The 27,562-nt window shown below is 40.8% G+C and overlaps 1 protein-coding gene across 2 annotated transcripts in view; it reads left to right on the top strand.

The window, feature by feature from the left end:
- Positions 1-27,562, top strand: part of CLSTN2 (calsyntenin 2) — a 662,061-nt gene that overhangs the window by 244,901 nt on the left and 389,598 nt on the right. For both annotated transcript variants that reach the window (XM_066244545.1, XM_066244544.1), the window contains exon 2: positions 4,571-4,693. In XM_066244545.1, coding sequence (XP_066100642.1) covers positions 4,571-4,693 — 123 coding nt within the window. The remainder of the gene's footprint in view (positions 1-4,570; positions 4,694-27,562) is intronic.

Genomic DNA, 27,562 nt, shown 5'->3' with positions numbered 1-27,562 from the left:
TTACTTGCAATATTTAAGTTGTTTTTGCATATTGGAGGCACTGCATAAATATTTGTTGAATGAATGAAGCTGGGCTAAGTACTTCTGAGAGGCCACACTTCTGATGACTTTTTTTTTTTTTTTTTTTTACAGAGACAGAGAGTCAGAGAGAGGGATAAATAGGGACAGACAGACAGGGACGTAGAGAGATGAGAAGCATCAATTATCAGTTTTTCGTTGCGACACCTTAGTTGTTCATTGATTGCTTTCTCATATGTGCCTTGACCGCAGGCCTTCAGCAGACCAAGTAACCCCTTGCTCGAGCCAGCGACCTTGGGTCCAAGCTGGTGAGCTTTTGCTCAAACCAGATGAGCCCCCACTCAAGCTGGCGACCTTGGGGTCTCAACCTGGGTCCTCCGCATCCCATTCCAATGCTCTGTCCACTGTGCCACTGCCTGATCAGGCTGAGAGGCCAGACTTCTGCCACTCTGAAGCATGAGATGAGCTGGTGGGGGGTATGAGAGAATTTGAATGCCTGTTGGTGTCAGGGGTTCTAGATTCGCCTAAATGAATTTTTAGGCGAATTTTTATAACATTCCTATGAAGTATCTTCATTAAAATTTTTTTTATTGGTTTGAGGGAAAGAGAGAGAAAAGGGAGAAGGGAAGAGAGATAGAGAGAGAGAGAAGCATGAACTCATTGTTCCATTTAGTTGTGCACTCATTGATTGCTTCTGGTATGTGCCCTTTCCAAGGATCAAACTTACAACCTCAGTGTGCTAGGATGATGCTCTATCGACCGAGCCACCTGGCCAGGGTCTGTATATCCATTTTAAAAATGAGGAAGTGAGTAATAGATGGAATGATTAAAAAGCTATAATATGGTTGAGATGTGGGGAGATGTCCTGTGTTTCATAACTCAGTATAAATAAAGAGATAATCAAGAAGTTCAGAAAACAAAATAATATACAAAGCTTGGTTTCAAATATAATGCAAGTTAACATGAAGTGTTAACTTGATTTCACCATTTGATGGAATATAAAAATCAAAAAGGCAGTTGGTCTAGATACCAGGAATTTGGTCCTTGGAACAACTGTTGGACCACGAAAGAGGAAAAGCAATGCTTGCACGGTCCTTGGCTCAGCCATCTGTGGTACCCTGATAGTCAAAGTAATGTAAATGTAGGCTATTGATTTGGCAATTTTGAGAATGTGATTTATAGAGAAAGCAAAAAATGATTTAATTTTGTTTAAAATTTATGTATCAAAATGCAAATGTTTTTCAACCTTGACAAAGCAAAAGTTGAGATAGATCTGAAGGAAATTATAAAGTGGGAAAGAAATGAGAATGTTTATGGGATGTTAACATTCTTACTTTCTAAAAATGGGACCCCTCTGAGCCTCAGTTCCTGACTACAAAATGAGATACAAAGTTTTACCTAATAAAGTTGTTGTGTGGATTAATGAATGTATATAAAATGTCTAATATCTGATAGGTAGTCAAATAACTATAGGAGTGATAGAGGGGATAAAAGGGAGGCAGGCCGATGGACAGAAGGAAGTGAACCCATTTGCACTAAGAGGGAGAGCCCTGGCCGGTTGGCTCAACGGTAGAGCGTCAGCCTGGCGTGCGGGGGACCGGGGTTCGATTCCCGGCCAGGGCACATAGGAGAAGCGCCCATTTGCTTCTCCACCCCCCCCCTCCTTCCTCTCGGTCTCTCTCTTCCCCTCCCGCAGCCAAGGCTCCATTGGAGCAAAGATGGCCCGGGCGCTGGGGATGGCTCCCTGGCCTCTGCCCCAGGCGCTAGAGTGGCTCTGGTCGCAGCAGAGCAACCCCCGGGAGGGGCAGAGCATCGCCCCCTGGTGGGCATGCCGGGTGGATCCTGGTCGGGCGCATGCGGGAGTCTGTCTGATTGTCTCTCCCCAGTTTCCAGCTTCAGAAAAATACAAAAAAAAAAAAAAAAAAAAAAAAAGAGGGAGAACCTCAACTTTAAGTTCTAGAAGTCACCTCTTCTGCAGACACTGTCGCTGCCCAAACCCAGTGGTGGCTCTGAGCACTGAAACATCAGGGGTTGTGTGTTTAGCCCATCTGAATGACATGACAACCTGTGAATGGTGTTACATTTCCCATTTTACAGTTGAGAAAGTTAAACGTCTTTGTGGCCAACTGATTTGCCCAGGACATGCCCCGAAGCAGCTAAGCCATGGCTGAAACCCAGCAGCTGTGGCTCTGGATTCCATTATCTGCCACTCGAGCCAGGTGGTGCAGTGAATCTGCAACACTGGGTGGGCTCCTCGCATAGCCTCTGCACACATTTCTAATGAATAGGCCCATAGGTTTAATAAAAGGGAAAAGAGATGAATTATTTCCCCCAAGAGCTGCAAATTATTTACATTGTATTTGTGTTGATGGCTAATAAAAGAGCAAAGAAGTGTGGGGACAGCCCAGGGAGGCTATTAATTATTCCGGGTCCATAAAGAAGCACTGGATTGAATACCAACATGTGAGGATGGGTGGGTCTGCTGCCCCCTTTAGATCAGCAGTAGGCAGAGATGTTGTCTTCCCTGGAAATGATTCAGTGAGCAGAAATAGGCCTCAGGTCCAAGACCTGAAACTAGAAGGCATATGTCCCTGCCCCACTAAATGCCTCGTGGTTAGTTCATGCTTGCTCTGGAAGAGATGAGAAGGAGCAAAATGGTGGCTTGGGTTGAGGCTGCCACCAATCCTGAAATAGCTCTTGACTCACCTTTTGATGTATGATGGTGTGGAGAGGGCACAGGAGCCACTGCAAGGAGTCTGTTCTCAGATCTGTGAGCTCTTGCTTTGCCATGGTTACTGAAAAGCATGCAATGTAATACATATATACATTAGAATATATTATATTTTAGAATGTGTATTGCATATATATGAATGTGTATGTGTGTGTGTGCTTTTTGGCTATGGAGTATGAAAGAGTTTTTGGTTTTCTCGATAGTTATCTAACTCTGGGGCCATCTTGGAAAGTCACACCTATGGAAGTAGTTTCTTCGTTGTTTCACAACAATCACATCTATGTCTCAGGTTGTTGTAGGGAGAATTAAGTATGTGATGACACTTTTAAACTATGAAGCAGGGTGTGAGGATTGGCCTTAGGACACCTTTGATTATTCTAAGGCTCCTTGTAACCTGTTCTTTTCTAAAGCACCTACTCTGCACCTAGGCTTCTGTGAGGGTACATGGGGAGTAAACAGATTGTTGTTTTAGGAAGATCGCTCTTCATGCCAGTGTGAAGGATGGATTAGAGTGGGACAAAACTTCTTACTGGAAGACCAACCACAGGTGCTATACAGATAGGAGACAGCTGGGCCAGAATCAAATTAAGGTGATGGAATTGGCAGAAGTGAGGTATTCATCAGTTGAGGTGCTCACACAGGAATATTACACCAATAATGGCACATTTTATTTTAATATCTACCCTTCATTAGTACCTGTTGACTGTAACTACATTGAATTCATTTTCTAGGGCTGTCTTAACAAAGTACCACAAACTGGGTGGCTTAGAACAACAGAAAGTTACTGTCTCACAGTTCTAGAGGCTAGAAATCTTAGATTCAGGACCATGCTTGTTCTGAATGCCTCTCTACTAGTTCTGGTAGTACCTTGACTTGTGACAGCACAACTCCACCCTTCCCATGGTGTTCTCCCTGTGCACATGTCTGTCTCTGTGTCGATATTTCCCCTCTTTATAAGGAAGCCGATCATTTTGGATCAGGGCCCACACTAACGGCCTCATTTTAACTTGATTACTTCTATCTCCAAATAAGGTCATATTTAAAGATACTGAAGCTTAGGACTCCAACCTATGTTTTTGGGGACACAATTCAACCAGTAACGTATATTTGATATCTATTTTAACTGTATTAATTGTTCATTAGATAATATATCATTCAATATATCATTAAACTAGTTAAATTATTGAAGAGAAATTTAAATTGCTAGATGATTTTAGACCATTTAGATCAGTGACACTGATTTAGATAACACAGTCTTTAAATAATCAGGAAATATTTAAATGTTTGTCCTATCTTTACAGATATTTTGGTACTCGTACGTGTGTTTGTGTGTGTGTGTGTGTGTGTGTGTGTGTGTAAAATGCAATAACAGTTCCTACTGGTGGATCAGATTAGGTTGTGGTCAGAAATCCTAGCACACAGTCTAATCTGCTAGTCTATTGATTAATAATAGACTTTAACACTGAAATGCCTATTAATAGATGGTAGTTTTTGAGAATGAAATCTTTTAATTAGTTTTTTGACAATATCTATACTGGGTATCCAGAAATAGAAATAATGGGGTTTGGGTAAGTTAAAGGGTTTATGATCTTAGAGCCAAAAACTATGTTTGAGTCTCGGTGCTGACCTTACTCTGTGTGTGCCTGGAGTGAATTGTTGAACCCCTGTTTCTCTGATGTATCCTTGGGTATAAAATGAGAATAGCATGTTCTATGTCCCTCATGTGGTGATTGGATGAGAATCTATGATTGAGTAAATATACAATATTAATGGTAGTATTATAAATTATTCAAATCTTATTAATCTTTTTTTTTTCCATAGTCAACAAGCACAAGCCATGGATCGAGACTTCGTATCATGGAGTCATTACTGAGAACAATGACACTGTCATTTTGGACCCACCGCTAGTAGCCCTGGACAAAGATGCACCAGTTCCTTTTGCAGGTGAGATGATGGCTTAGCATGGTTGAGCCTGGCTCACTGTGGAGACAGGCTGGGAAACCTCACAAAGCCCCAGACTCGGGCTTTACAGCTGTTGTCACTGTGTTATGCATCTTATAGATCAGCCTGTGATTTCAAAGCTGTTTGCCTCTTCTGATTTCTGGCATGGATTCTGTATCTCCGTTCCGTATGGTTTTTCTGCTTTTGTCACCTCCAGTGCACGGTGCTTATTTGTTCTTCTTCTGAGAGATGGTATGTCGCTGAAGTGGTCCCTGCGAGTTGGAAAAGTTGAGCTAGTAAGTTCTGGAGGGGAATCTTCTCTAGAAAGATGACCCGTAAACATGAGGAAGTGTGTGACCCACTGCCCCCGTTATCCATATGCCAGGCACAGGCACAGGTGGGAACCTGTAGTTCGGTGGATTGATAAAAAGAAAAGGAAAGAAAAAAGACCAGGAAATATTAGCTAAAGGGGTCTCATGTTTCCATAGCTTGTGGCAAAGAGAAGGGGATGGGTGATGACGGGGGTGGAGAGCTGGAACAAAGAACTGCTGAAGATGCCTGCATCATGAGTAATATTGTTAACATTTTATAACTGTCAGGAGAAAGACAGGAAATTTAATGAAGGTTTTCAAGATTTCTAGAAGATTGCTTTATGATAGATGGGTGCCAGGCTGAGGTTTTCACCATGATGAAGTCTATTTTTTCTGACAGTTTGTCTGCTACATTATGAGCTACTTGGGCAGAAAAAAAAAACTGGCTCTTTCGCACTTTGAAGAGATAAGCTTTGTGAAGGTCCTTTTTTTCATTACAGAATATTATAAAGACAGGAGCAAGGGGGTGGGTTAAATGGGGCAACTTCAGCATTTTGTGAAGATAAATGCATAAGCGTTCTTACAGAGCATGGGGGAGATACCCTTGATTCCCAGAAGAAGGCTTTATCTTGGTTTTATGTAGAATGGTAAACACCGAGGGCACCTGTCTGTGACTTCCCTGGTGTTTAAAGTTGGGGCATTTGCATACATCTTCCAGCCATCCTCAGAGGTCCCAGCTTACCCAGATTCCACTGCGAAGTATAAGTCCCATGCTGTCTGTTCCACAGACGATGAGGTGTCTTCTCCAAACTTTTGCCAGCCTGAGAATACTCCAGCTGATCTCTTTCTTGAGCATAACTATACAGTATTGAGGTTAATCAGCCATTCTTAACAATCCTCAGAAATGAGATTTTAAAACAAACACTAGCAACAATGTTTGGGTTATGAAAACGTTTGGATTGGCATATACCGTGTGCTTAAAAAAAAAGGCACAACGTTTAGATATTGGGAGATTTAGCATTAAGAAAAGGTCTCTGGTTTATCTTGATGAATCAGATTGGAAATATGTACAAAGCTGAGTCGCAGCTTCCCTCTCGAGCCTGCAGCACGTGCTCCCGGTCTTCCTCAGCCTCTTCCCTCCAAGCCTGCCTTCGGGGGTCTTTCCACCAAGCGGGCCCTCTCATTCACCTTCCTGTTCAAATGTGTGACCCCTTTTTAAAACAGCAGAGAAAACCAATGACATTTTAAGTAGGAAGTCAATGGATACCTTTTAGTCACTTTAGTGTAGTGAGGCTAACTCTTTAAAAGATGAGGGATGTGCCTGATTAGTATGCCTGCCCTCGGTGTAGCCCTGTTTCATCCATTAGTGAACTAGAAAACTAAAGTTGTTGAGTGAGCTTTTCTCCATTCAAGTTATAAGCTTTCTAATGTACAGAACAAAGTGAGGGGGGGGGGGAGTTCCAGCAAATCTGATATTTGAAAGTTTGGATTTACAAAAGATGACTTATCTTCTTTGGCTGTAGGGCTGAAGGATAATTAACAATTTTGCATAAAGATTCACCAAAGGATTTCCTTAAATCATAAACCTATCAAATACCTTTAAACTTGAATTTGTATTCTAATGAACTGTGTGTGCCGTGGTTCTTCAGGCACATCTTGAAATGAAGGTTTACTTCTAAGCCAAGCCCTGACTAGTTCTTTTCTTCTAAAGACAATTTCTATTCTCTTCCTGATATTTGCAGCTACATTTAAAAACAAAACAAAACACAAAACTAGCTGAATGCATCAAAATATAATCTTCCAAGCTCTTAAGAGAAAAAATAAAGATGCTTTTTAAAACGGCCACAGCTATTTTTCTCTGTGTTATTTATGATTAGCTCTACGACAGGACATAGGCACCAGTCATCCATCCATGCTGCAAGCACTTATTCTAAAACATTTATCTTACAAAGAAAATAGAGATTTGTTTCAGATCTCTATCATTCTTATAAAATTGAAAAATTCCTATCTTCCAGCCCTATCACTTCTTGAAGTCAACTGCAGCTTTTGGTCCCCCTTATCCATTGCTCTTGTATCGTGTGTCCCTTTCTGCCCCTTTCCCAGTAGTCTAGTCTCTATTTCCAGCTTAGCCTCTGAGGTGAGCTATAAGCTTTTTGGGAGATGGTTCCATCCATGTTATTTTTGCTCTGTCTCGTTTCTCTTTTTATTCCTATTCCTACTTAAAAATTTTTTTAAGAAAAATTTTCTAGTTAAAGTATCATTTATTTAAATAACAATCATGATTCTATTTTGCATAGCAATGCAAAATTCAGGGATATAAAACAGTTTTATTGTATATCTCCTGATTATTACAATAACAAGTATTTATTGTAGAAAATATGAAAAATATCACAAAGCACCCAAAAGGTATTCCCAGAGCCCTGTTATCATTTTAGTGTATTCCCTTCCACTCATTTTTCTACCTTATATTCAATATCGTAACTTATTTTTTCCACTAAAAATATATACCATTTTATTACATATTGTTCTGCAACTGATTAAATAGATGAATGCTTTCCTATTCAATTAATATTCTGTAGTTTATAATTCTTTTTCCCAACTTTTTTGAGTTACATTGACTTATAAATTGTGTAAGTTTAAGGTATACAATGTGTTCATTTGATACATGTATATACAGTGTATCCATAAAGTCATGGTGCACTTTTGACTGGTCACAGGAAAGCAACAAAAGACAATAGAAATGTGAAATCTGCACCAAATAAAAGGAAAACCCTCCCAGTTTCTGTAGGATGATGTGGCAGCATGTGCGCATGCGCAGATGTTGACGTAACACCGTGTATACAGAGGAGCGGCCCACAGCCATGCCAGTCGAAATGTGGACAGTACACAGGAAAGTTCAGTGTGTTCTGTGGCTCGCTAAATTCGAATCCGTGACCAAAGTGCAACAGGAATATCAGCACGTTTATAACGAAGCGCCATCACATAGGAATAACATTACTCGGTGGGATAAGCAGTTGAAGGAAACCGGCAGTTTGGTGGAGAAACCCCGTTCTGGTAGGCCATCAGTCAGTGACGAGTCTGTAGAGGCTATACAGGATAGCTACCTAAGGAGCCCTAACAAATCTGTGCGTGAACCACATCGAACTGCACTGAATAGGTATGAAACTGGGAGAGTTTTCCTTTTATTTGGTGCACATTTCACATTTCTATTGTCTTTTGTTGTGACCGGTCAAAAGTGCACCATGACTTTACGGATACACTGTATATTGTGAAGTGATTAAACCATAGCTTTACCTAACACCTCTATAACCTCTCATAATTACCATTTGTGTGTGTAGATGGTGAGACGATTTAAGATCTACTCTCTTAGCAAGTTTGAAGTATATGATTCAGTACTGTTAACTATTATAATCATGCTGTATATTAGAGTCCCAAAGCTCATTCATCTTATAACTGAAAGTTTTTACCCTTTGATCAGCATCTCCCTATGTCTCCTACCCTCTTGGTAACATTATTCTACCCTCTGTTTCTATGAGTTTGGTTTTTTAAAGCCAATTCCACTTATAAGTCAATCTACATATAAGTGATAATATATATGATATAAGTGATTCCACATGTAAGTGTTGAAACATATAAGTGATTTGACATAATAGATCATACATATGTGATATCATGCAGTATTTTTCTTTCTCTATCGGGTTTATTTCACTGAGCATAATAACCTTAAGGTGGTCTATCCACATTGTAGCAAATTGCAGGGTTTTCTTCTTTCTCATGCTGAATATTATTATATTTTATTCATATATATACATATATTAGTGTATGTGTATATATATATAACAGTATATATATAACACATATGTATACACACACACATCTTTATCCTTTCATCTGTTGACAGACACTTAGGTTATTTCTAGGTCTTGGCTATTGTGAATTATGCTGCAATGAGCACAGGAGTACAAATATCTATATATTTGATATCCTGATTTCATTTCCCTTGAATATATGGATTTCTGGATCATATGGTAGTTCTATTTTCAATATTTTAAAAAATATCATCTATCCATTGATTTGAGAATGAGAGAGAGAGAGAGAGAGAGAGAGCATCAACTTGTTATTTTCACTTAATTGCTCCATTTTAGTTGTATACTCATTGATTGCTTCCTATAAGTGCCCTGACCGGGGGTTGAACTCACAGTGTAGCAGATCGATGCTTTATCCACTGAGCCACCCAGCCAGGGCCTCTATTTTAAATATTCTTTTTTTTAGTGGCTGTACCAGTTTACTTTTCCTTTAATGGTATGGGTGTGCCAGCATGTGATTTAGTGACAATATAATGGAGTCACCAATTATGGTAGCCTCACTATCTTCATCTGTAAAATGATATAAGCTTTCCAATGTTATTTTGATCAAATTTAAAGAATGACTATGATGAATGTTGTAGTTATTCAAGATATAGAAGTTTAATAAATTTGAGTTTTCTTTTTCAGATCCTTATCCCTGCCTATTTCATAGATGAGATATCTAACTCACAGAGGGGTCATGGGACTTGCTCAGTATCCCAGAGAAGGCTAGCTGGGGGCTGCACTTCTCACCACTGGCTCTGCGTTTTATATTATATTACAGTTTTTATTATATTGCCTTTTGATGCCTGCCTCACCTGATGAGTAGAAGCACCAACTCTTAGTCCATGAAACTTCCCTCAGACCTAAGTTAAGTTCATTAGACCAGACTCAGTTCTTAACCTAGTATTGCGCCAAGTGGACATGACCTTCTCAGAGAATCAGATAAGAAAAATCCTTGAGTAATAAAGAAAATTCTATCCACTGCATGGCAAAATATGATAATGAAAGCAAGCTGAGAACATTTTGAACTTATTAATTTCTTCTTGAGCCCCATTGAGGCCTGTTAGGAAATTGTGGAGATTTTTATATTTGAAGGGAATTAAGTTGTCTTTCAGAGAAAAGAGAACTGCTCTTTTGTCTCCACTGGGCCAGTGTGGACTTGCCTTCAGTAAAGACGGGGCTATAGAGAGTGACCAGGCATAACTGGCTGGCTGCTTAGGCAACTCTGAAGACTGTCCAGAAAATTGCCTGGGATGTGATTAGGCCTAGTTTGGTTGGCTGGTTGCAGCAGAAGGCGCTCTTTCCTCCGTAATTAACTCCATTTGCCCTTGTTCTGCTGGCTTCTATGCATTTATCTGCCTTGGACTTGCCCAGGGCCCTTGTTTGTGCTTTGGGTCCGACAAGGTGCCTGATGGCAGAGACTACCTCCGAGGGCTTGCATCGCCAGGGTTTTCTATGGTGAGAAGGGAATGCTGGTTGTGAGCAGTCATGGGCTTTGACCAGATGCACATGGTTTTACATTTAGGCTCTGTTGTTTACTAGCTGTAGGGTCTCAGATAAGTTACTGAACTTCTCTGAGGGTCAGTTTCCTCATATATAAATGGGGGTAAACACAGTACTTACTTCTGGGTTAAAATGTGGATTAAATAAGATATTAATACAAAGTGTCTGGAGTACTCCCTGACAGCCAGTAAATGTCCAATATATCATAATTCTGATAATCTTAGCAATGCTAATGAGATTAATCAGAGTAATTGTAATTCTTATCACCAATAAGCCACATGTGTTTTAACATATGTTTTATTCATTTTAGATAGATTACAATGATGTGATTATAATCTGTGATAACAATGAGGAAAGGAGAAGAGTAACTTTGGGGTTTGTTCTGAAGGTTTGATGCAGTCAACCCACTTGAGCATCATCAAACTACTATGCTGCCTAAATTGTTAGGTTTTGTGGCAGTGTAGAGACAATCAGTTAAATAACATAGGGGAAAATAGTTTGTGAATTATGCAGAACTCTATAAATATTAGTTGGAAATAAATTTCCTTATATTCTACCTATAATTTTCCCTGTGGAATAGATAATCTATTAGTTGTAAGATATAGTTTGAGATTACTGCAAACCAGATGCTCTTTTGTTATAAATCCACAGAGAGACAGGCACGTGTGCCAGCTGTGGCATGCACAGTATTACATCCAAGCCTCACACTAACCCTGTGAAATGTGTAGGTCATCTATTGCAATTCTGTCTTGCAAACGAGGACATTGAAACTTAGAGAAATTAAGTAACCGTGCAAGGTTACCTAACCGAGCATGGATTAGCCCTGTCACTCAGTTCCAGACCCTCAGACTCCTCATTCTGCCTTTCTTCTCCTTGGCCTGTTGTCCAGTGTGTGAGACATCTCTCATTGGTGTTGGAAGAGTGACCTGATACTTGGACATAGAGTTAAAGAGCAGTGAATCCCATTTTAAGTTCCCTTGCTTTCTGATTATGTCAAGGAGAAAGGTGCAGTGTGGGAGGGTCAAAATGTCTCCACACCCCTGGAACACTTGCTCATCTCTTTTTATGACAAAGAGCAAGCTCAATCTCATAGCATTCCATAGGCAAACAGCATCGAACTAGACTTTTAATATTCTGCTATATTTTAATTAGGTTCCTTTCTTTTTGAGGCACATATTGCTGTTTTTTAGTTGTTCTCTCTTTAAATAAATTCATTTGAGATCTTTTTAAAACCCCAATTTAAAGATAAATATAAGTAAATAAGTGTTTAGGTAGTTTATGGCAGTAGCAAAAACCATAGAAGAGGTCTATGAGTAAGGAGCATCTGGAACCCAACAGAATAACCACATCTGGGCCTCACTCCCCCATCCACGACCTCAGGACCACCTGTACTGGACCCAGCCATCTTTAGTCTGTCCTGCCCCATGGCTGGCTGAGTGCTGGTCCTGGCAGCTGTGGAGCCATCTACATCAGCCTCACAGTAGATGTGTCTTGTTTTGTACTGGGTGTCATTCCTGAGGATCAGAATCAGGGTGCCCTCTGGGATCCCACCCTGCTCTTTGATCTTTTTCTTGGCCTTAGCCAGAGGCCAAACTGTAGCAGTCTCTGCAGAGAATTAGGCTCAGACTTCTCTGGAATCTATCGCCTGAGCTGACATCTTGAACCTCCCAGTGTTGAAATTAAGAATAAAAGGGAAGCAGAAAGACACAGACCAGTGTCTATTGATTCAGGTACACATGAAAATTACTGAAAAGAATGAAGAATAAAGGATTAACTCTCACTCCTAAGACCCTGCTAGACTTTTTTATTCTGTTCATGTAAAGATATGTAGTTCTTATTAATTTGGATCATAGATGGTTCAGAGTCTTTGTGTTTTCTCTTTTCTCAGACATCTCCAAAGCTGACTAAGACATACTGGAAAATATTGCTTAAGTGTAGGCATAATTATATATCATATAGTTGTATCATAGTTTATTTAGCCATGTCACTATTTTTATATATTTAGATCGTTTACATTTTTATTTTTTATTTTTAGAAATCACACTGCCATAGGCAACTTTGTTTGAAATATCTTTTTTTTTATACAAACATAGGAGTCAGTATTTTATGTTGATGGCTTAATTCATAGACAGTGAGTAAACAAACATGTGTTCTATTTTCAGTGGCAAATTAGATTGTGTTGTTAAATGTTTTTGCTGATATAATTTGTGATTGCCCAATTTTTGAGCAGATGGTGGGATTCAGATTAGGCAGGGAAGTGAGAACTAGACTCGACTCCCACACCTGTCTGCAGCCCATGGTGGAGCCTGCTGTCCCATCTCCGCAGGATTCAGGCCACCATCCCTGTGACGGACCCCACCACCACCACCACCACTATAGTGACTGTGACCTAAGGGTTTCCAGTTGTAGGCAAGATGTGACTTGAGAACTCATCAAGGTAATGCAGAAGTTGCTTTAAGGGGTGAAGGCACAGCAATCAGTAAGTAAGCCAGAAGACCTGATCAAGTTGATGCTTGTAATCTCTGGGGAAGATGACAATGAAAGAGTCCATTTGTAGTCCCCAGGAGCAACAAGGCTTTTTGGACCACACCTAGGGTCCTGATTCTGTTGGGGCTGGAGGAGTCTGCCAGGCAGACTGGGAGAAAGAAAGACCTGGTATAGTCATAACTGAAATCAAATATTAATTTGTCCCTGTTCCTTGGTGTCTATCAGATTGGCAGCTGCTTACCTTGACAGTAACTGACATGGGGTTAGGGACGTATTTGGGGTCCTTTCTTGGTTTTCCCACCACAGGTATTGCATTCACTCCAATGTTTTCCTTTCACATTGTTTACCCCTCCCTCTATGTGCTGATGGCCAATCAGGTCAGGAGGCAGATCTCAGCCCCATTGGGGTGGACAAGGGCCATTCACCTAACCTGGGCTCCAGGATCATGGGAAATAGACTCCGGCCATGCTGAGAAGAGATCAAAGCATTTCCCCAGCCACAGAGCTGGTAGGCAGCCACTGTGTAGGGTGGGGCCACACGGCTAAAAGGAGAATACGGAGATTCCCTGGTTTGGAGTCTTTACCCTGAATTTTTTCTCTCAACTGTAACAAATTCTTCCAAATCTTTCTTCTTATCAATTATTCGCTTTCCTGGCTCACAGTGTCCCTGAAACTGTCTGTCTGTATGTCCCCTGCAACTTGCTTTTGTTGTTGCTGTTGGTTTTAATTTCTTTCATGTTGCAGGTCATGTGTATTTTTGGTGCATGGCAGCTTAGCCTTGGTAAGTGTAGGACGGACCGGCTCATTTGAAAGGTTCTACTGGTCACCTTTCCTCCATCATGCTCATGCTTACTCCTGGTATCCCAAGCCTCCCCACAAAAGCTTGGTTGAACGGGGTTTTTTGGCAGCAGCTGGAGACGCTTCAAGTATGGTCATGGAAGCTGCTTCTGTGCTGAGTGGTCAGGCACTAAGGGGTTGTACCCTATGGAATGGCTGGTGAACGGACAAAGTGCCAGAGTATAGAGGAAGGAGGAAAGGGTCAAGGGGTGGCTAAGCAAGGAGAAAGAAGAGGGTGAGAGTCCCAGGTAAATACCTATAGCAGGGGCTGGGTTCCCTGGTCTGAATGGAGGTAGGAAGCTATTCACCAGTGACCCTGACCTTCTATATGAGAAGACTGGTGAGGTCCTGCTCCAGTTCAATCTAATGTTTACCGCAGAACCAGTGTTTACTGCGGATCCTTTGTAATCAGTTAGGCTGAAGCGTAAGGGACATTCAGGAAGGCAGACCAGCATGGTCTGAAAGTTTCTTGGGGTGTAATAAAACTGGGAAGGTCCTGGTTGACCAGTGGGAGCTGGCCACCTGACGGGAGGGATGTGGAGTTCCCAGTTAGAAAGCCGGAGTGCTGGCACTTGGAGAAAGCTTGAGATAAGCCCGGGAAATGCCGGAATTTCAAGTCTTCTGGGATTCTGAGTTAATGACAATATTATATTAAAACAAAATGAAAAGTGAGCAATAAAAATAATAATAGCAGGACTTCTGCTTGCCCGTATGGTAACTGTGCAAACTAGATATAGATACTCTTTCTTACAGGTAGACACTATCCCACACCAGAGCATGTGACTGGGCAAGTGGAGAAAGAGGTGATGGCAGTCCTTATTTGTCCCTTCAGTTGTAGATCCTTGTACAGAAAACAACTTGCACGTATCAGCACTGAAAGTGATCTAAAGTGTATTGAGCACTTACTACATACCAGGCATATTATACACACTATACCATTTAATTTTTACAGCAATCCTCTGAAATAGGCATAATTATAATTATCCATATTTTACAGAAGGGGAGACTGAAACTAAAACAGATTTTCATAGCTCCCTTGATCCATGGGGGATATATTTTAAACCTCCAGTGGAGGTCTAAAACTTTATAGAGTACTAAACCCTATATAAACTAAGTTTTCCACTATACATACATACCTATGATAAATTTTAGTTTATAAACTAGGCACCGTAAGAGATCAACAACAGTAACTGATAGTAAAATAGAACAATTATAACAGTATACTGCAATAAAATTTATGTGTCATTATTAAGTAAAAAACTAAGTTTTCCACTATACGTACATACGTATGATAAATTTTAGTTTATAAACTAGGCACCGTAAGAGACCAACAACAGTAACTGATAGTAAAATAGAACAATTATAACAGTATACTGCAATAAAATTTATGTGTCATTATTAAGTAAAATAAGAGTTATTTGAACACAAGTACTGTGATACCAAAACAGTCGGTCTTATAACTGGCTACTAAGTGACCAACTGGCTGGGAGCACCTACCACATGGATACATTGGACAAAGAGGCGGTTTGCATTTCGGGTGGGACAGAGCAGGATGGAGTGAGAGTTCATTGCCCTGCTCAGAAGAGCATGCAATTTTAATTTTTGAATTGCTTATTTCTGGAATTTTCTCTTTAATATTTTTAGATTGCAGTTGACTGCAGGTAACTGAAACCACAGAAAGTGAAATTGCAGATAAGGAGGGATTACTGTTGGTAATTTTCTATCAACACAGTAATAATGGTGAAGGTGTAATCCAACTAGATATTTTAGGTACTGCTGTGAAGTAACCATCCAAATCTTAGGAACATCAAAAAGCAGCCATTAATTCTTTCTCACGAGTCTACCTATCTGTTGATGGGCAGCTCTGCTAATCTGAGTTAGGGTTAGCTTGTCCCAGCTGGGTTCCTTCAGGTGTCTATGGGTAGCTGGTGGGAGGCTGGCTAGTCTGGAGTAGCCTTGGCTGGGGTGACACTGTTCTTCATGTGTTCGTCCAGAAGGCTAGTGTTAGCATGTCAGTAGATGATTCCGGAGAAAGAAGCACAAAGAGCACAGAAATGTGCAAGCACTTTCGCAAACACCTACTTGGGACAGGTTTTTGTCCTACTGGCTAAACACATCACATGGCCAAACCCAGAGTCAAAGTTGGAGGCAATACCTAGGCCATGGAGGGTTGACTAATTAGGGTCATCAAGGCAGTCATTCTATCGCAGCCTGCCTGCCCTTAGGCCACAATGACTCACGTCCCTTCTTTATGCAACGTATGTCTACCCTATCCTGGAACACCCCCACACATACACACACACACACACACACACACACGCATGCACACGCATGCACACGCACACACAAAGTTGGATCCAATCATGGCATCTGGCTTGAAGCCTAAGATTTTTGTGATCCTCATCGGGTCTGGAATTACTTCTTCCTGGTCCAGAGAGATGTGTGCTAGAAAGATATCTTCCCCATACAACCCTCCAGGGTAAGGACAACCTCGATAACCTCCCATTCTGTGAGAGGAAGAATGGGAGGCACATAGCAACACCGGTCTGGCTCACAGTGGTCCTGATATCCTGCTAGAACTTGTTGCCAGTCCCCCCTTTTGAGGGTGGTTCGGTTCCCTAGGAGTGCTTTCCCAGTCCCCTGTCCACTGCTCCCGGTTAACCCCTCTGCTCTTTGGCCATCATTTGGTTCTTCTCCATTCCACAGCTGGTACATTCAGCAGAAGTGGGCACAGTGCTCCTTGTGTCAGGGTCCTGGCCTCACTTCCAGGGGACACTCTTAGCTTCCTCATCTTTATGTCAGAGTCCCTGACTCTGTGCAGCCTCAGTAAAAAGACAATGGGGTGAAACCTAGAACTCCAAAGTCAGGACTCCATATACAATAATAATTCAGGAAAAACAAAAATCAAAACAGCCAACATGAGCGCCACCTTTTTTTCCCACCGTTGGAGGTAAAGCAGAAGACATAGGCCCCCACCAGGCCCCAAGCTTGAAGGCATCCCAGTGTATCAGGGACTCCAAATCTATGGCCTTATGGACAACTGTGATACAAGCATGTTGATGGTACTTTCCCACTCGCTGTCTCTGGTGGTCAAATTCCAGGCCACATGACCGAGCTTCCCTGCCCAGTTGTGACTGGACTTGAGGTGGGCACCTGACTCAAGGTAGACAATGATCAGGCTGGTTATAGCCTGGGGCTTGTTGCCTGGAGAGAAAAGAACAGGCAGGCCAACTGACTTCCTGTTTGAGGGCTGAGAGGCCATACTGGGGGCTGGAGGTGGCAGATGAAGCTTCTGTGACATGTACAAATCAAAGTTATGCTTGGTCAGCAGGCTAAGGAGTGGCAGCTGGTCCCAGAGAGAAGCAGCCGTGCCCTGAGGGAATAGATTAAGTTGTCCCTGATACAGCCATGGCCTCAGTTCCTGAGCAGTTCTGGTGACCTTGGATTCGCATGAAATTTTCATTGCTGCCATTGTCTATGCACTCTCTCTCCTGAGATGGCCGAGTGTCACTGTCTGTAAATGAGGGAGGCCACAGGAAAACCACCTGTTATTATGGTTTTCTGTATTGAAGGCACGGGGCATCATTTGAGCTTAGGGAGGAAAAAGAAGCCCATGGAATTTCTGATAAGGGGACAGCACAGGAAAGAATGAACTGGGAATTTGAAAGCATCATGGAAATTCTCTGAAAAAGCCGTAACTGGTGATCACCATAGTGAAATCCATGGTGATTGAAAAGCAGCTCCAATTGTCAGTAATTGGATTGTTTAATAGCCAACCTCGGACAAATTAATACCGATTCAAGTCCCTACTCCAGAAGCCATGTTTGCGACTTTTGACAGGAGCCATATTGAGCACACTCAGAATCAGACCTCATCACAAATATTAATTATGAACATGAATTTGTAAGGTCAATGGTTTTACTTAATAGGAATTTGGGGCTTATGAATGCAATTCCTAAATGTCTTAGACTTGTTAGAGATTCCAAATCAAAGAACAGGAGTACAAGCAAGCATTTATAGTTTATTCTGCTTGGCACCGTGTTCAGCGTGAGATCACTGAATATCTTGGCAATAGTTCAGAGCTCAATTTTATTACCTTGTAGCTGCCTGTTATCACAGATGAGGCATCAAAGGCCAGCTGTCCTCCATGAACCTTGACAGTCTATATAAACTAATTACTTTTTTATGAGCCATTCTTTCAGAGGTTTAGAGAGAGGCCTATTAAGAAGCCAAGTTCAGTATGATCTACAAACTTTTAAAATTATTATTTTTTATCTATATAAGTTCCAGCTGATTGTCATGGTAAATGATATCCCTTGCAATGGTTGGCTTGGATGATCACTTCCTTAAAATACAATATTTTTTAGTGTAAAGTTGAATCCCAGTGTGGCCTGAGTTTTTTCCTGCATATTAATGATACTAATAGCAACATTTCAAGGGCAAGGAAGCAAAAAACTAATTTAGAGAAAGAGTGCACATTAGCAAAAGCCCCTTTCCTGGCTCCACCAGGCTATGGAATGTGAGGGAAAAACTTTACACTCTTTGCCCCTAAGTCTAATGCACAGAGAGCACCCCTGACCCCTTGGCCCTCACCTTTGTGTGTGTGTGTGTGTGTGTGTGTGTGTGTGTGTCTTAAGTCAGTCCCTAAAGAGGTAAAATGCCAGATACACCATTCCCTGGGGCCTGCCCCTCTGCCATCTCTCCCCCTCGGCCACTCCTTGGGCCACGCCTCTTGGCACTGTTCCCTGTTGCTATGGCGTCTGCCCTGGGCTGCCTCTGCTGCTCTGCCTCAGCCTGCTCCACACCAGCCTCGTACGTGGTGGGCTGGCTGTACCATTGGGGTGTATTTCTATTTCAACCTCTGCCTCTTGGTGCTCCATCAGTGCCTTACTCCTTTTCTTTCTTTCTTTCTTTTTTAAATTCATTTTTAGAGGGGGGAAGAGAGAGAGGAGGGAGGAAGAGCAGGAAGCAACAACTCCCATATGTGCCTTGACCAGGCAAGCCCAGGGTTTTGAACTGGTGACCTTAGCGTTCCAGGTCGACACTTGATCCACTGTGCCACCACAGGTCAGGCCTGATTCCTTTTCACTCTAATGCTGTCCTCAGGGGTCCACCAGGTGCTGACAGGTCCCTGGGTCAGCCCATGTGGCAGGGCACTGGCCCATGCTGACCTCCCTTCATTGTCTCTGCCAGCCCTGGAGGAAGTGGCCTTTCTCCTCTTCTGGCCCATTCTTGCTCAGAGATTCCCATAAAAGTGTAGTTTGGAGAGCTAGTGCTACAGAACTTTCTGTTTGACCACAAAGTCCTACCTTCCCAGAGATGGTTGGGTACTCCCAAGATTTAGGTACGCAGGGTGGGGTCATGTGCAGGCCCGGCGGTACCTGACCTTCCAGTCAAATCTGCCTCTCACTCTGCCCTCTCCCCTGGGAGTTGTTTTCTCGTTTGTTGTGTTTCTCTTTTCTCTGACAAGCTCAGATATTCCTGCCTGCCTCCTCGCTTCCACTGGGCTCCTCTGCCCATCCCAACTCTCACGCCCATGCCCAGTCCATCACACTTGACTCTTCCTGTCTGAACTTCGTTTACGAAGAGGGTTCTGAGCCAAATACAGCCCAGTGTGTGCAGCCAGATAGCAGGGGCATGGAGGGGTGGGCCGTATGATTCCACGTGCTCCGTTATCAGGGTCATACCCCACCCCTACAGGGCTCCTACGCTGACATGGGAAGTAGACTCCTCAGTAACTGGACCGAGGAGGAAGCAGCTGCTACTTCATGCTGGCTAATTTCTTTGAAGCAGGTTGATTTGTCCTCTCCTGAGGGGCATCCTGGTGGCTCTCGGGGCACTCAGGTGGTTCTCTCCTCTGCTATGGCACTTACATACGAGGCTGTGATTGTCTAGTCATGAACCTGCTTATCACTGGTCTGAATCCATTTTGTATCCCTAACACCTAGCACTGAGTAGGTGCTCAGTTGAAGTCTGTGGAATGAATGACTGACAGGTTGATATTGTATCACGTACCTAAGCTAACCTACCACCTTCTCTTAATGCTTTTGACACGTTTGCTCCTGCACCCAGCCAGCACTCTGCTGCACTTCCAACGCAGTCTATTTCATTTAATTGTCTGCTTCTGCTCCTAATACCAGAGAGGATTTGTTTATTGTTATGTCCTGGCACACAATTGAGGTTAGCGGTTCTCAGTAAACATTTGTTGATTTGAGTTAAAGGACTAAGTGGTGGACAACCTGCTACTCAGCAGCATGGGGGTAGGACCGGGGCGCTGGTGTTCAGGGAAGTCTCATCGTGCTACCTATGTTGCACCCTTCAGAGGCTAAAACTGAGCTCTTCCTGGTGGCCCTCTGGTGTACTGGAGAGATCATCCCAGCAGGTGCTTTCCCGGATCACTGCTCCCACACCCGACACAGCCCGTGATGGCAGCCTGCTGGCTCAGGGCCATCTGGAGCAGCGGGGACTGTGGGAATCTAGAGATTCCTTGTGGTAAGGAGGGTTCCCTGAGCCTAAGGCAAGAGGCAGCTGCTATGCAATGCTGCCTCATTTCTTATAAGAAGTTTCATTTTTTAAATTAAATTTATTATTTTGAGGTAGAGGTAAATTTCCGTGCAATTGTAAGAAATAACAGAGTGATCCTGTGCATTCCTTACCCAGATTAAAATAACAAACTATTTTTATTATACTCTTTTAGATAGGTTTCTACCAGTGATAACATCATGGAAAGCTGCAGTACAGTGTTACAACTGAGATACTGACACTGGGAGTCAGGACACAAAACATTCCCATAACCCCAGGGTTTTTCATGTCAACCTCTTAGAGCCCCACCACTTTCTTCCAACCTACTTCCTTGGTTTTCTTTGTTTGTTTGTTTTTTTTAAAGAAAATTAATTGAGGTCTAATTGATATAACATCATATTAGTTTTAGGCATACAACATAATGACTTCATACTTGTATATATTGCAAAGTGGTCACCACAATAAATCCAATTAATATCCATCATCATACATAGTTACCAAGATATTTTTCTTGTGATAAGAACTTGAAGACCCACTCTCATAGTAGTTACTTTCAAATATGCAATACGATGTAGTTGACTATAATCCCCATGCTGTGCATTACATTCTCATGCCTTATTCATTGTATGACTGGAAGTTTGTACCTTTTGACTTCATTCACCCATTTTACCTACCTCAAACACCACCAATCTGTCCACCATATTCATGAAGTCAGTTTTGTTTTGTTTTATTTTTTAGATTCCATGTATAAGCAAGATCATATGGTATTTGCCTTTTTCTGTCTGATGTATTTCACTTAGCACAGTGCCCTCAAGACCAATCCATGTTTTAGCAAATGGCTAGGTTTTTTTTTTTTTTTTTTACAGAGACAGAGAGAGAGTCAGAAAGAGGGATAGATAGGGACAGACAGACAGGAAGGGAGAGAGATGAGAAGCATCAATCATTAGTTTTTTGTTGTGACACCTTAGTTGTTCATTGATTCCTTTCTCATATGTGCCTTGACCGTTGGGCTACAGCAGACCGAGTAACCCTTGCTCGAGCCAGCGACCTTGGGTCCAAGCTGGTGAGCTTTTTGCTCAAGCCAGATGAACCCGCACTCAAGCTGACAACCTTGGGGTCTTGAACCTGGGTCCTCTGTATCCCAGTCTGATGCTCTATCCACTGCACCACCGCCTGGTCAGGCTCATTCTTTTTTTATGGCTGAATAATATTCCATTATATATATGTACCATGTCTCCTTTATCCACTTATCCACTGATGGATATAAATTGTTCCCATTTTCTCCTTAACTGTTGGAAACCACTAATCTGTTACCATTTTAATAATTTTTTCATGTCAAGCTATGCTATATAAAGGAATCATATGGTGGACAACCTTTTAGAATTGGTGCTTTTTTCACTGAGAGTCATTGCCTGTATCAGCAGTCTGTCTGTTCGTTTTTGTTTCTGGGTAATATTCGGTGGTTTAAATGTACCACAGTTTTTTTAGTCATGCATCCACTGAAGAACATCAGTTTTGAGCTATCATGAATAAACATTTCTATTTTTTTTCCTTTATTTTTGTGAACATAAGTCTTCAGTTCTCTGGGATAAATGTCAGGGAGTATAATTGCTGAATGGTAACAGTTGCATGCTTAGTTTTTTTAAAGAAACTGCAGGGTGACTATCATTTTAGTTTCCCACCAGCAATATATGAGATCCAGTTTCTTTGCATCCTCACTAGCATTTGATGTTACTCTTTTCTATTATAGTCATTCAGATAGGTATGTAGTATTAACTCATTGTGGGTTTAATTTGCATTTCTCTAATGGCTAATGATGTTGAATGTCTTTTCATATGCTTATTTGCCACCTGTATGAATTACCTCTTCCATGAATTACCTTTTCTGTCTTTTAACTATTTTCTAATTGAATTGTCTGTGTTTTTATTGTTGACTTTTGAGAGTTCTTTACATAGTCTAAATACTAGTCCTTTGTCAGATATCTGGTTTGTAAATATTTTGTCTCAGTTTGTCTTTTCATCCTTTGAACAGAGTCTTTTCTCAGAGCAAACTTAAATTTTGATGAAGTCAAAATTTTTTTGATTATGTTATATGTAAGTACATAATCTATATATTTTTTTATTTTTGTGATAGAGACAGAGAGAGAGAGAGGCAGAGAGAGGGACAGATAGGATAGACAGACAGGAAGGGAGAGAGATGAGAAGCATCAATTCTCTGTTGTGGCACCTTAGTTGTTCATTGATTGCTTTTTCATATGTGCCTTGACTGGGGGGGCTACAGCAGACTGAGTGACCCCTTGCTTGAGCTAGCAACTTTGGGCTCAAGCTGGTGAGCCTTGCTCAAACCAGATGAGCCCACACTCAAGATGGCGACCTTGGGGTCTCAAACTTGGGTCCTCCGTGTCCCCAGTCTGATGCTCTATCCACTGTGCCATCGCCTGGTCAAGCTAAGTGCATAATCTATTTTGTGTTAATTTTTGCACAAGCTGAGATACTTTTATTTATTTTTTGTTTTGCCAATGAAGGTTCAATTACTCCCACATCACTTGTTAGAAGTTTATCTTTTCTCTATGGAATTGCTCTTGCACCTTTATCAAAAATCAGTTGGGCATGATAGTGTGGGTTCATTTCTGTGTTCTCTTTTCTGTTCCATTAATCTATATGTCAACTGCCCCATCAAAACTACATGGTCTTGATTACTATAGATATATGTCTTAAAATTGAGTAAATGAATTACACTTGTTCTTTTTCAAAATTGTTTAAACTATTCTAGTCCTGTTAATTTTCCATAGAAATTTTAGCATAATCTTGCCAATACCTACAACAAATCCTGCTAATATTTTGAAAGGAATTGAGTTAAACTTGTTAATCATTTTGGAGAGAATTGACATCTTTACCATAGCGAGTCTTTCAATTCATGAATATGGTATAGCTCTTCTTTTATTTCAGTGGTCTTTGATGTCCTTAATTAGTATTGTGTAGTTTTTAACCATACATATTCTGCACATGTTTTTGTTAGATTTATACCTAAATAGTTTTTCTTTTAATTTAATTTTTTTTTTTTTGGCAGAGACAGAGAGAGGAACAGATAGGGACAGACAGACAGGAAGGGAGAGAGATGAGAAACATCAATTCTTCGCTGTGGTTCTTAGTTGTTCATTGACTGATTTCTCATATGTGCCTTGACGGGGGTGGGGGGGCAACAGCGGACCGAGTGACCCCTTGCTCGAGCCAGCGACCTTGGGCTTAAGCTGGTGAGCTTTTGCTCAAACCAGATGAGCCCGCACTCAAGCTGGTGACCTCGGGGTCTTGAACCTGGGTCCTCTGCATCCCAGTTTGACGCTCTATCCACTGTGCCACCGCCTGGTCAGGCTAAAAAGTTTTTCTTTTAGTGACTGTACAGGATATTGTATTTTAATTTTATTGTTCATGTGTTCATTCTTAGTTTATATATGTACAATTGATTTTTTATGCTTATGTTTTGTATCCTTGCTGAGCTCCTATATAGACCATCATATCATCTGTAATTAAAAATAGTTTTGTTTCCCTTATTGCCTTGATGCACTAATTAGGAATTAGAGAAGATTTTCTTATCTTGTTCCAGAGCTTAGGAAAATGCATTCAGTCTTCCACCAATAATATAAATTACATGTAGGTTTTTGTAGATGCTCTTTATCATGTGAGGTAGTTTTCTATTCCAGGGTTTTTGAGAATTTTGTTTTTATTTTTTGGTTTTTGTTTTCATATAAATGGATATTTATTTTGTCAACTTATAGGTTGCTGAATTTTATTTGCTATTTTATTCAGATTATTTTTACCTGTATTCATGAGGAATATTAGTTTGTGGTTTTCTTTGTTTGTATTGTCATTATCTGATTTTATATCAGGATAACAATAGCTTGATAAAATGAATTGGGAAATGCCCTCTTCTATTTTCTGAAAGAGATTGTGTAGAATTGATGTAATTAAACATTTGGTAAAATCCTTCAATGAAAACTTTTGAGAGGAGTTTTAAAATTGTAAATGAAAAATTCTTTTTTTTTTTTTTTTGTATTTTTCTGAAGCTGGAAACAGGAAGAGACAGTCAGGCAGACTCCCGCATGCGCCCGACCGGGATCCACCCGGCACGCCCACCAGGGGCGATGCTCTGCCCACCAGGGGGCGATGCTCTGCCCCTCCAGGGCATCGCTCTGCTGCGACCAGAGCCACTCTAGTGCCTGGGGCAGAGGCCAAGGAGCCATCCCCAGTGCCCGGGCCATCTTTGCTCCAATGGAGCCTTGGCTGCGGGAGGGGAAGAGAGAAACAGAGAGGAAGGGGGGGGGGTGGAGAAGCAAATGGGCGCTTCTCCTATGTGCCCTGGCCGGGAATCGAACCCCGTCCCCCGCACGCCAGGCCGACGCTCTACCGCTTAGCCAACCGGCCAGGGCTGAAAATTTCTTAATAGTTATAAGACTATAAAAATTATATTTCACATTGGGTGAGTTAGAGGTATAGGTTGTGTTTTTTAAGGAATTAGTCCATTTTATATAAGTTGACAAATGTATGTCTATAGATTTTTTTTTAGTATTCTCTTAATCCTTTTGATGTCTGCAAGTTTCCATACTAATGTACACTAGTTTATTCCTAGTATTGATAATTTATTATCTTCTCCCTATTTTCTTTGTCAAACTTGCTAAATGTTTGTCAATTTTATTTATCTTTTTGAAGAACCAACTCCTTAGTTCATTGATTTTTCTCTATTTTTCTATTTTTATTCTATTGATTTTTGTTTCTATCATTATTATTTCCTTCTTTCTACTTGTTTGGGTTTATTTTGTTGTTCTTTATCTAGGTTTTTAAGGTGGAAGCTTAAACTATTGATTTGAGATGTTTCTTCTTTACTATTACATGGATTTAGTGCTATAAATTTCTCAGCACTTCTTTAGCTGTATCTTACAAATTTTGATGTACTATATTTTTATTTAGTTTCAAGTATTGTTTTTATTTTCATCAAGAAGTCTCTTTGAGCCATACATTATTTAAAAAGTAGAAGTGTTCTGATTTTCCAAATATTTGGAGATTTTCCTGTTATCTTTCTGCTGTTGATTTCTATTTTGATTTCACTGTGCTCAGAGAGTACACTCTGTATGGTTTAAATTCTTTTTAAAATTTTGAGGCATGTTTTATGGCTCAGGACATAGTCAGTCTCCGTATATGTTCTTTGGGCACATGCAAGAAATATATATTCTACTGTTGTTGAGTGAAGTGTTTTAAAAGGTCAATTAGATCATGTTGGTTGATAGTGTTATTGACTTTTTCTATATCCTAGTTTTTTTTCCAGTTCCATAAGTTGTTGAAAGAGGGCTATTGAAGGGTTCAACCATTATTATGAACTTGTTTGTTTTTCCTTTCTGTTCTATGAGTTCTTACTTCATATACTTTGCAGTTCTGTTGTCTAGTGCCTACACATTTAGAATTTCTATGTCTTTTTGGTAGATTGACCCTTTAATCATTATATAATGTCTCTAGTAATTTTCTTTACTCTTAGGTTCACTTGATCTAATATAATGATGGCAACTCTGCTTTACTTTATGTTTGTTTGATGTATCTTTTAACTTTAAATCTGCCTCTATCATTATATTTAAAGTAAATTTTTTATAAATAGTATATTGGTTCTTGTTTTTTTGTTTTTTTTAATTTTATTTATTCATTTTAGAGAGGAGAGAGAAAGGGAGAGAGAGAGACAGACAGGAGAGAGAGACAGAGAGAGAAGGGGGGGAGGAGCTGGAAGCATCAACTCCCATATGTGCCTTGACCAGGCAAGCCCAGGGTTTCAAACCAGCAACCTCAGCATTTCCAGGTCGACGCTTTATCCACTGAGCCACCACAGGTCAGGCAGGTTCTTGTTTTTTAATTTACTTGATAACCTTGTCTATTAATTGGTGTGTTTAGGCCATTTAAATTTAATGTAATAATCAATATGTTAGGGTTTAAGTCTGTTATTTAATATACTGTTTTCTGTGTATTTTCTTTCTTTTCTGCATCTCTATTTTCTTTTCCTGCCTTCCTGTCAGTTACTTGATATTTTACTATTCATTTTGATTTTTCTAAAATGTTTTTATCAGATAATTCTCATTTCTCTCTTATCTTAGCAAAAGAATCTACTGATTGTCTTTTTTAATTTTTTCGTTCAATTTGAGATCTTCCTGTTTTTTGGTATGAGTGATTTTCTATTGAAATCTGGAAAGTTTATATCATTCTCTTAGATTGTGGATCTTTTATTTTTTAATTTTTTTAAAGATTTTTTAAATTTATTTATTATAGAGAGGGGGGAGAGAGAGAGAGAGAGAAAGAGAGAGAGAGAGAGAGGAGGAGCAGAAAGCATCAACTCCCATATGTGCCTTGACCAGGCAAGCCCAGGGTTTTGAACTGGCAACCTCAGCATTTCCAGGTTGATGCTTTATCCACTGTGCCACCACAGGTCAGGCCTAGATTGTGGATCTTATGTAAACCTTTGGTTTTATTTGGTTTTTGTGACATTGCTCCAGCAAGAGAAGGAATAGGCACAACCTCCTTACTGCCAACTGGAAAGAAAAGTCCAGGTTTTCTGCTTATCTTTCATTGATACCTGAGGGGGTCCTCTTCATTTTTGCTGAGTGGGGATGGCAATTTTATTTTCCCACAGGGCCTATAGTGACACTGCTGTAGAGATGGTCTTGTTATAGCTGGGCAATATCCTGACTTTCTACCAAGCTTATCCTTATACCTACAATGATCAAGGGAGAGAGTTCCTCATTACTATTAGGTAAGGGATGGACATACAGGTTCCTCACGTGGTTTCCACTGACTTTGTTAGAGGGATCCCCATTGCTGGCTATTGGGGATGAAAGTCTTAGCTCTGTACTTGATCTTCTGTGACATGTCCGAAAGTTGAAGTAACTTATTAGATAGCCTTATGAGGGTGTAGGTTTAAGCTCCCTACTCAGCCTTTTCTGGCATGTATAGCGATGAGGCCACAATTGCTAATGCTGTGTTTATCTGAGTCGAGTGGCCATTGTCTGAAAGTTGTCTGTCTTGTTTGGCTGTATCTTTCCTAGTCTTTGGTTAGAGAGAGCAACTTTTCTTTGGGAATTTTTTGCTTTTGTCTGAATCATCTGGCATTTCTGAGTTGCTGTATTCTTCAGTTCCAAGTATAGGATATGTGGAGCAAGACCAACCAACCATACAAAAAAAACCCAGGGAAGTCACCACAACATTGTTTTTTGGGTCCTAAGCTCCTTAACTAGTTTGCCTTCTCTCCAACTTTAAGATTTAGTTGTCTTATGCTTGTCTTATATATTTTGTCTAGGATTTTTAGTTGTTTTTGTGTGAAATTTTAAATTCTTTT

Source organism: Saccopteryx bilineata, chromosome 10 (assembly GCF_036850765.1).
Source record: "Saccopteryx bilineata isolate mSacBil1 chromosome 10, mSacBil1_pri_phased_curated, whole genome shotgun sequence".
In the NCBI taxonomy this organism is placed as follows: domain Eukaryota; kingdom Metazoa; phylum Chordata; class Mammalia; order Chiroptera; family Emballonuridae; genus Saccopteryx; species Saccopteryx bilineata.
This window is presented reverse-complemented; position numbering and strand designations above follow the sequence as displayed.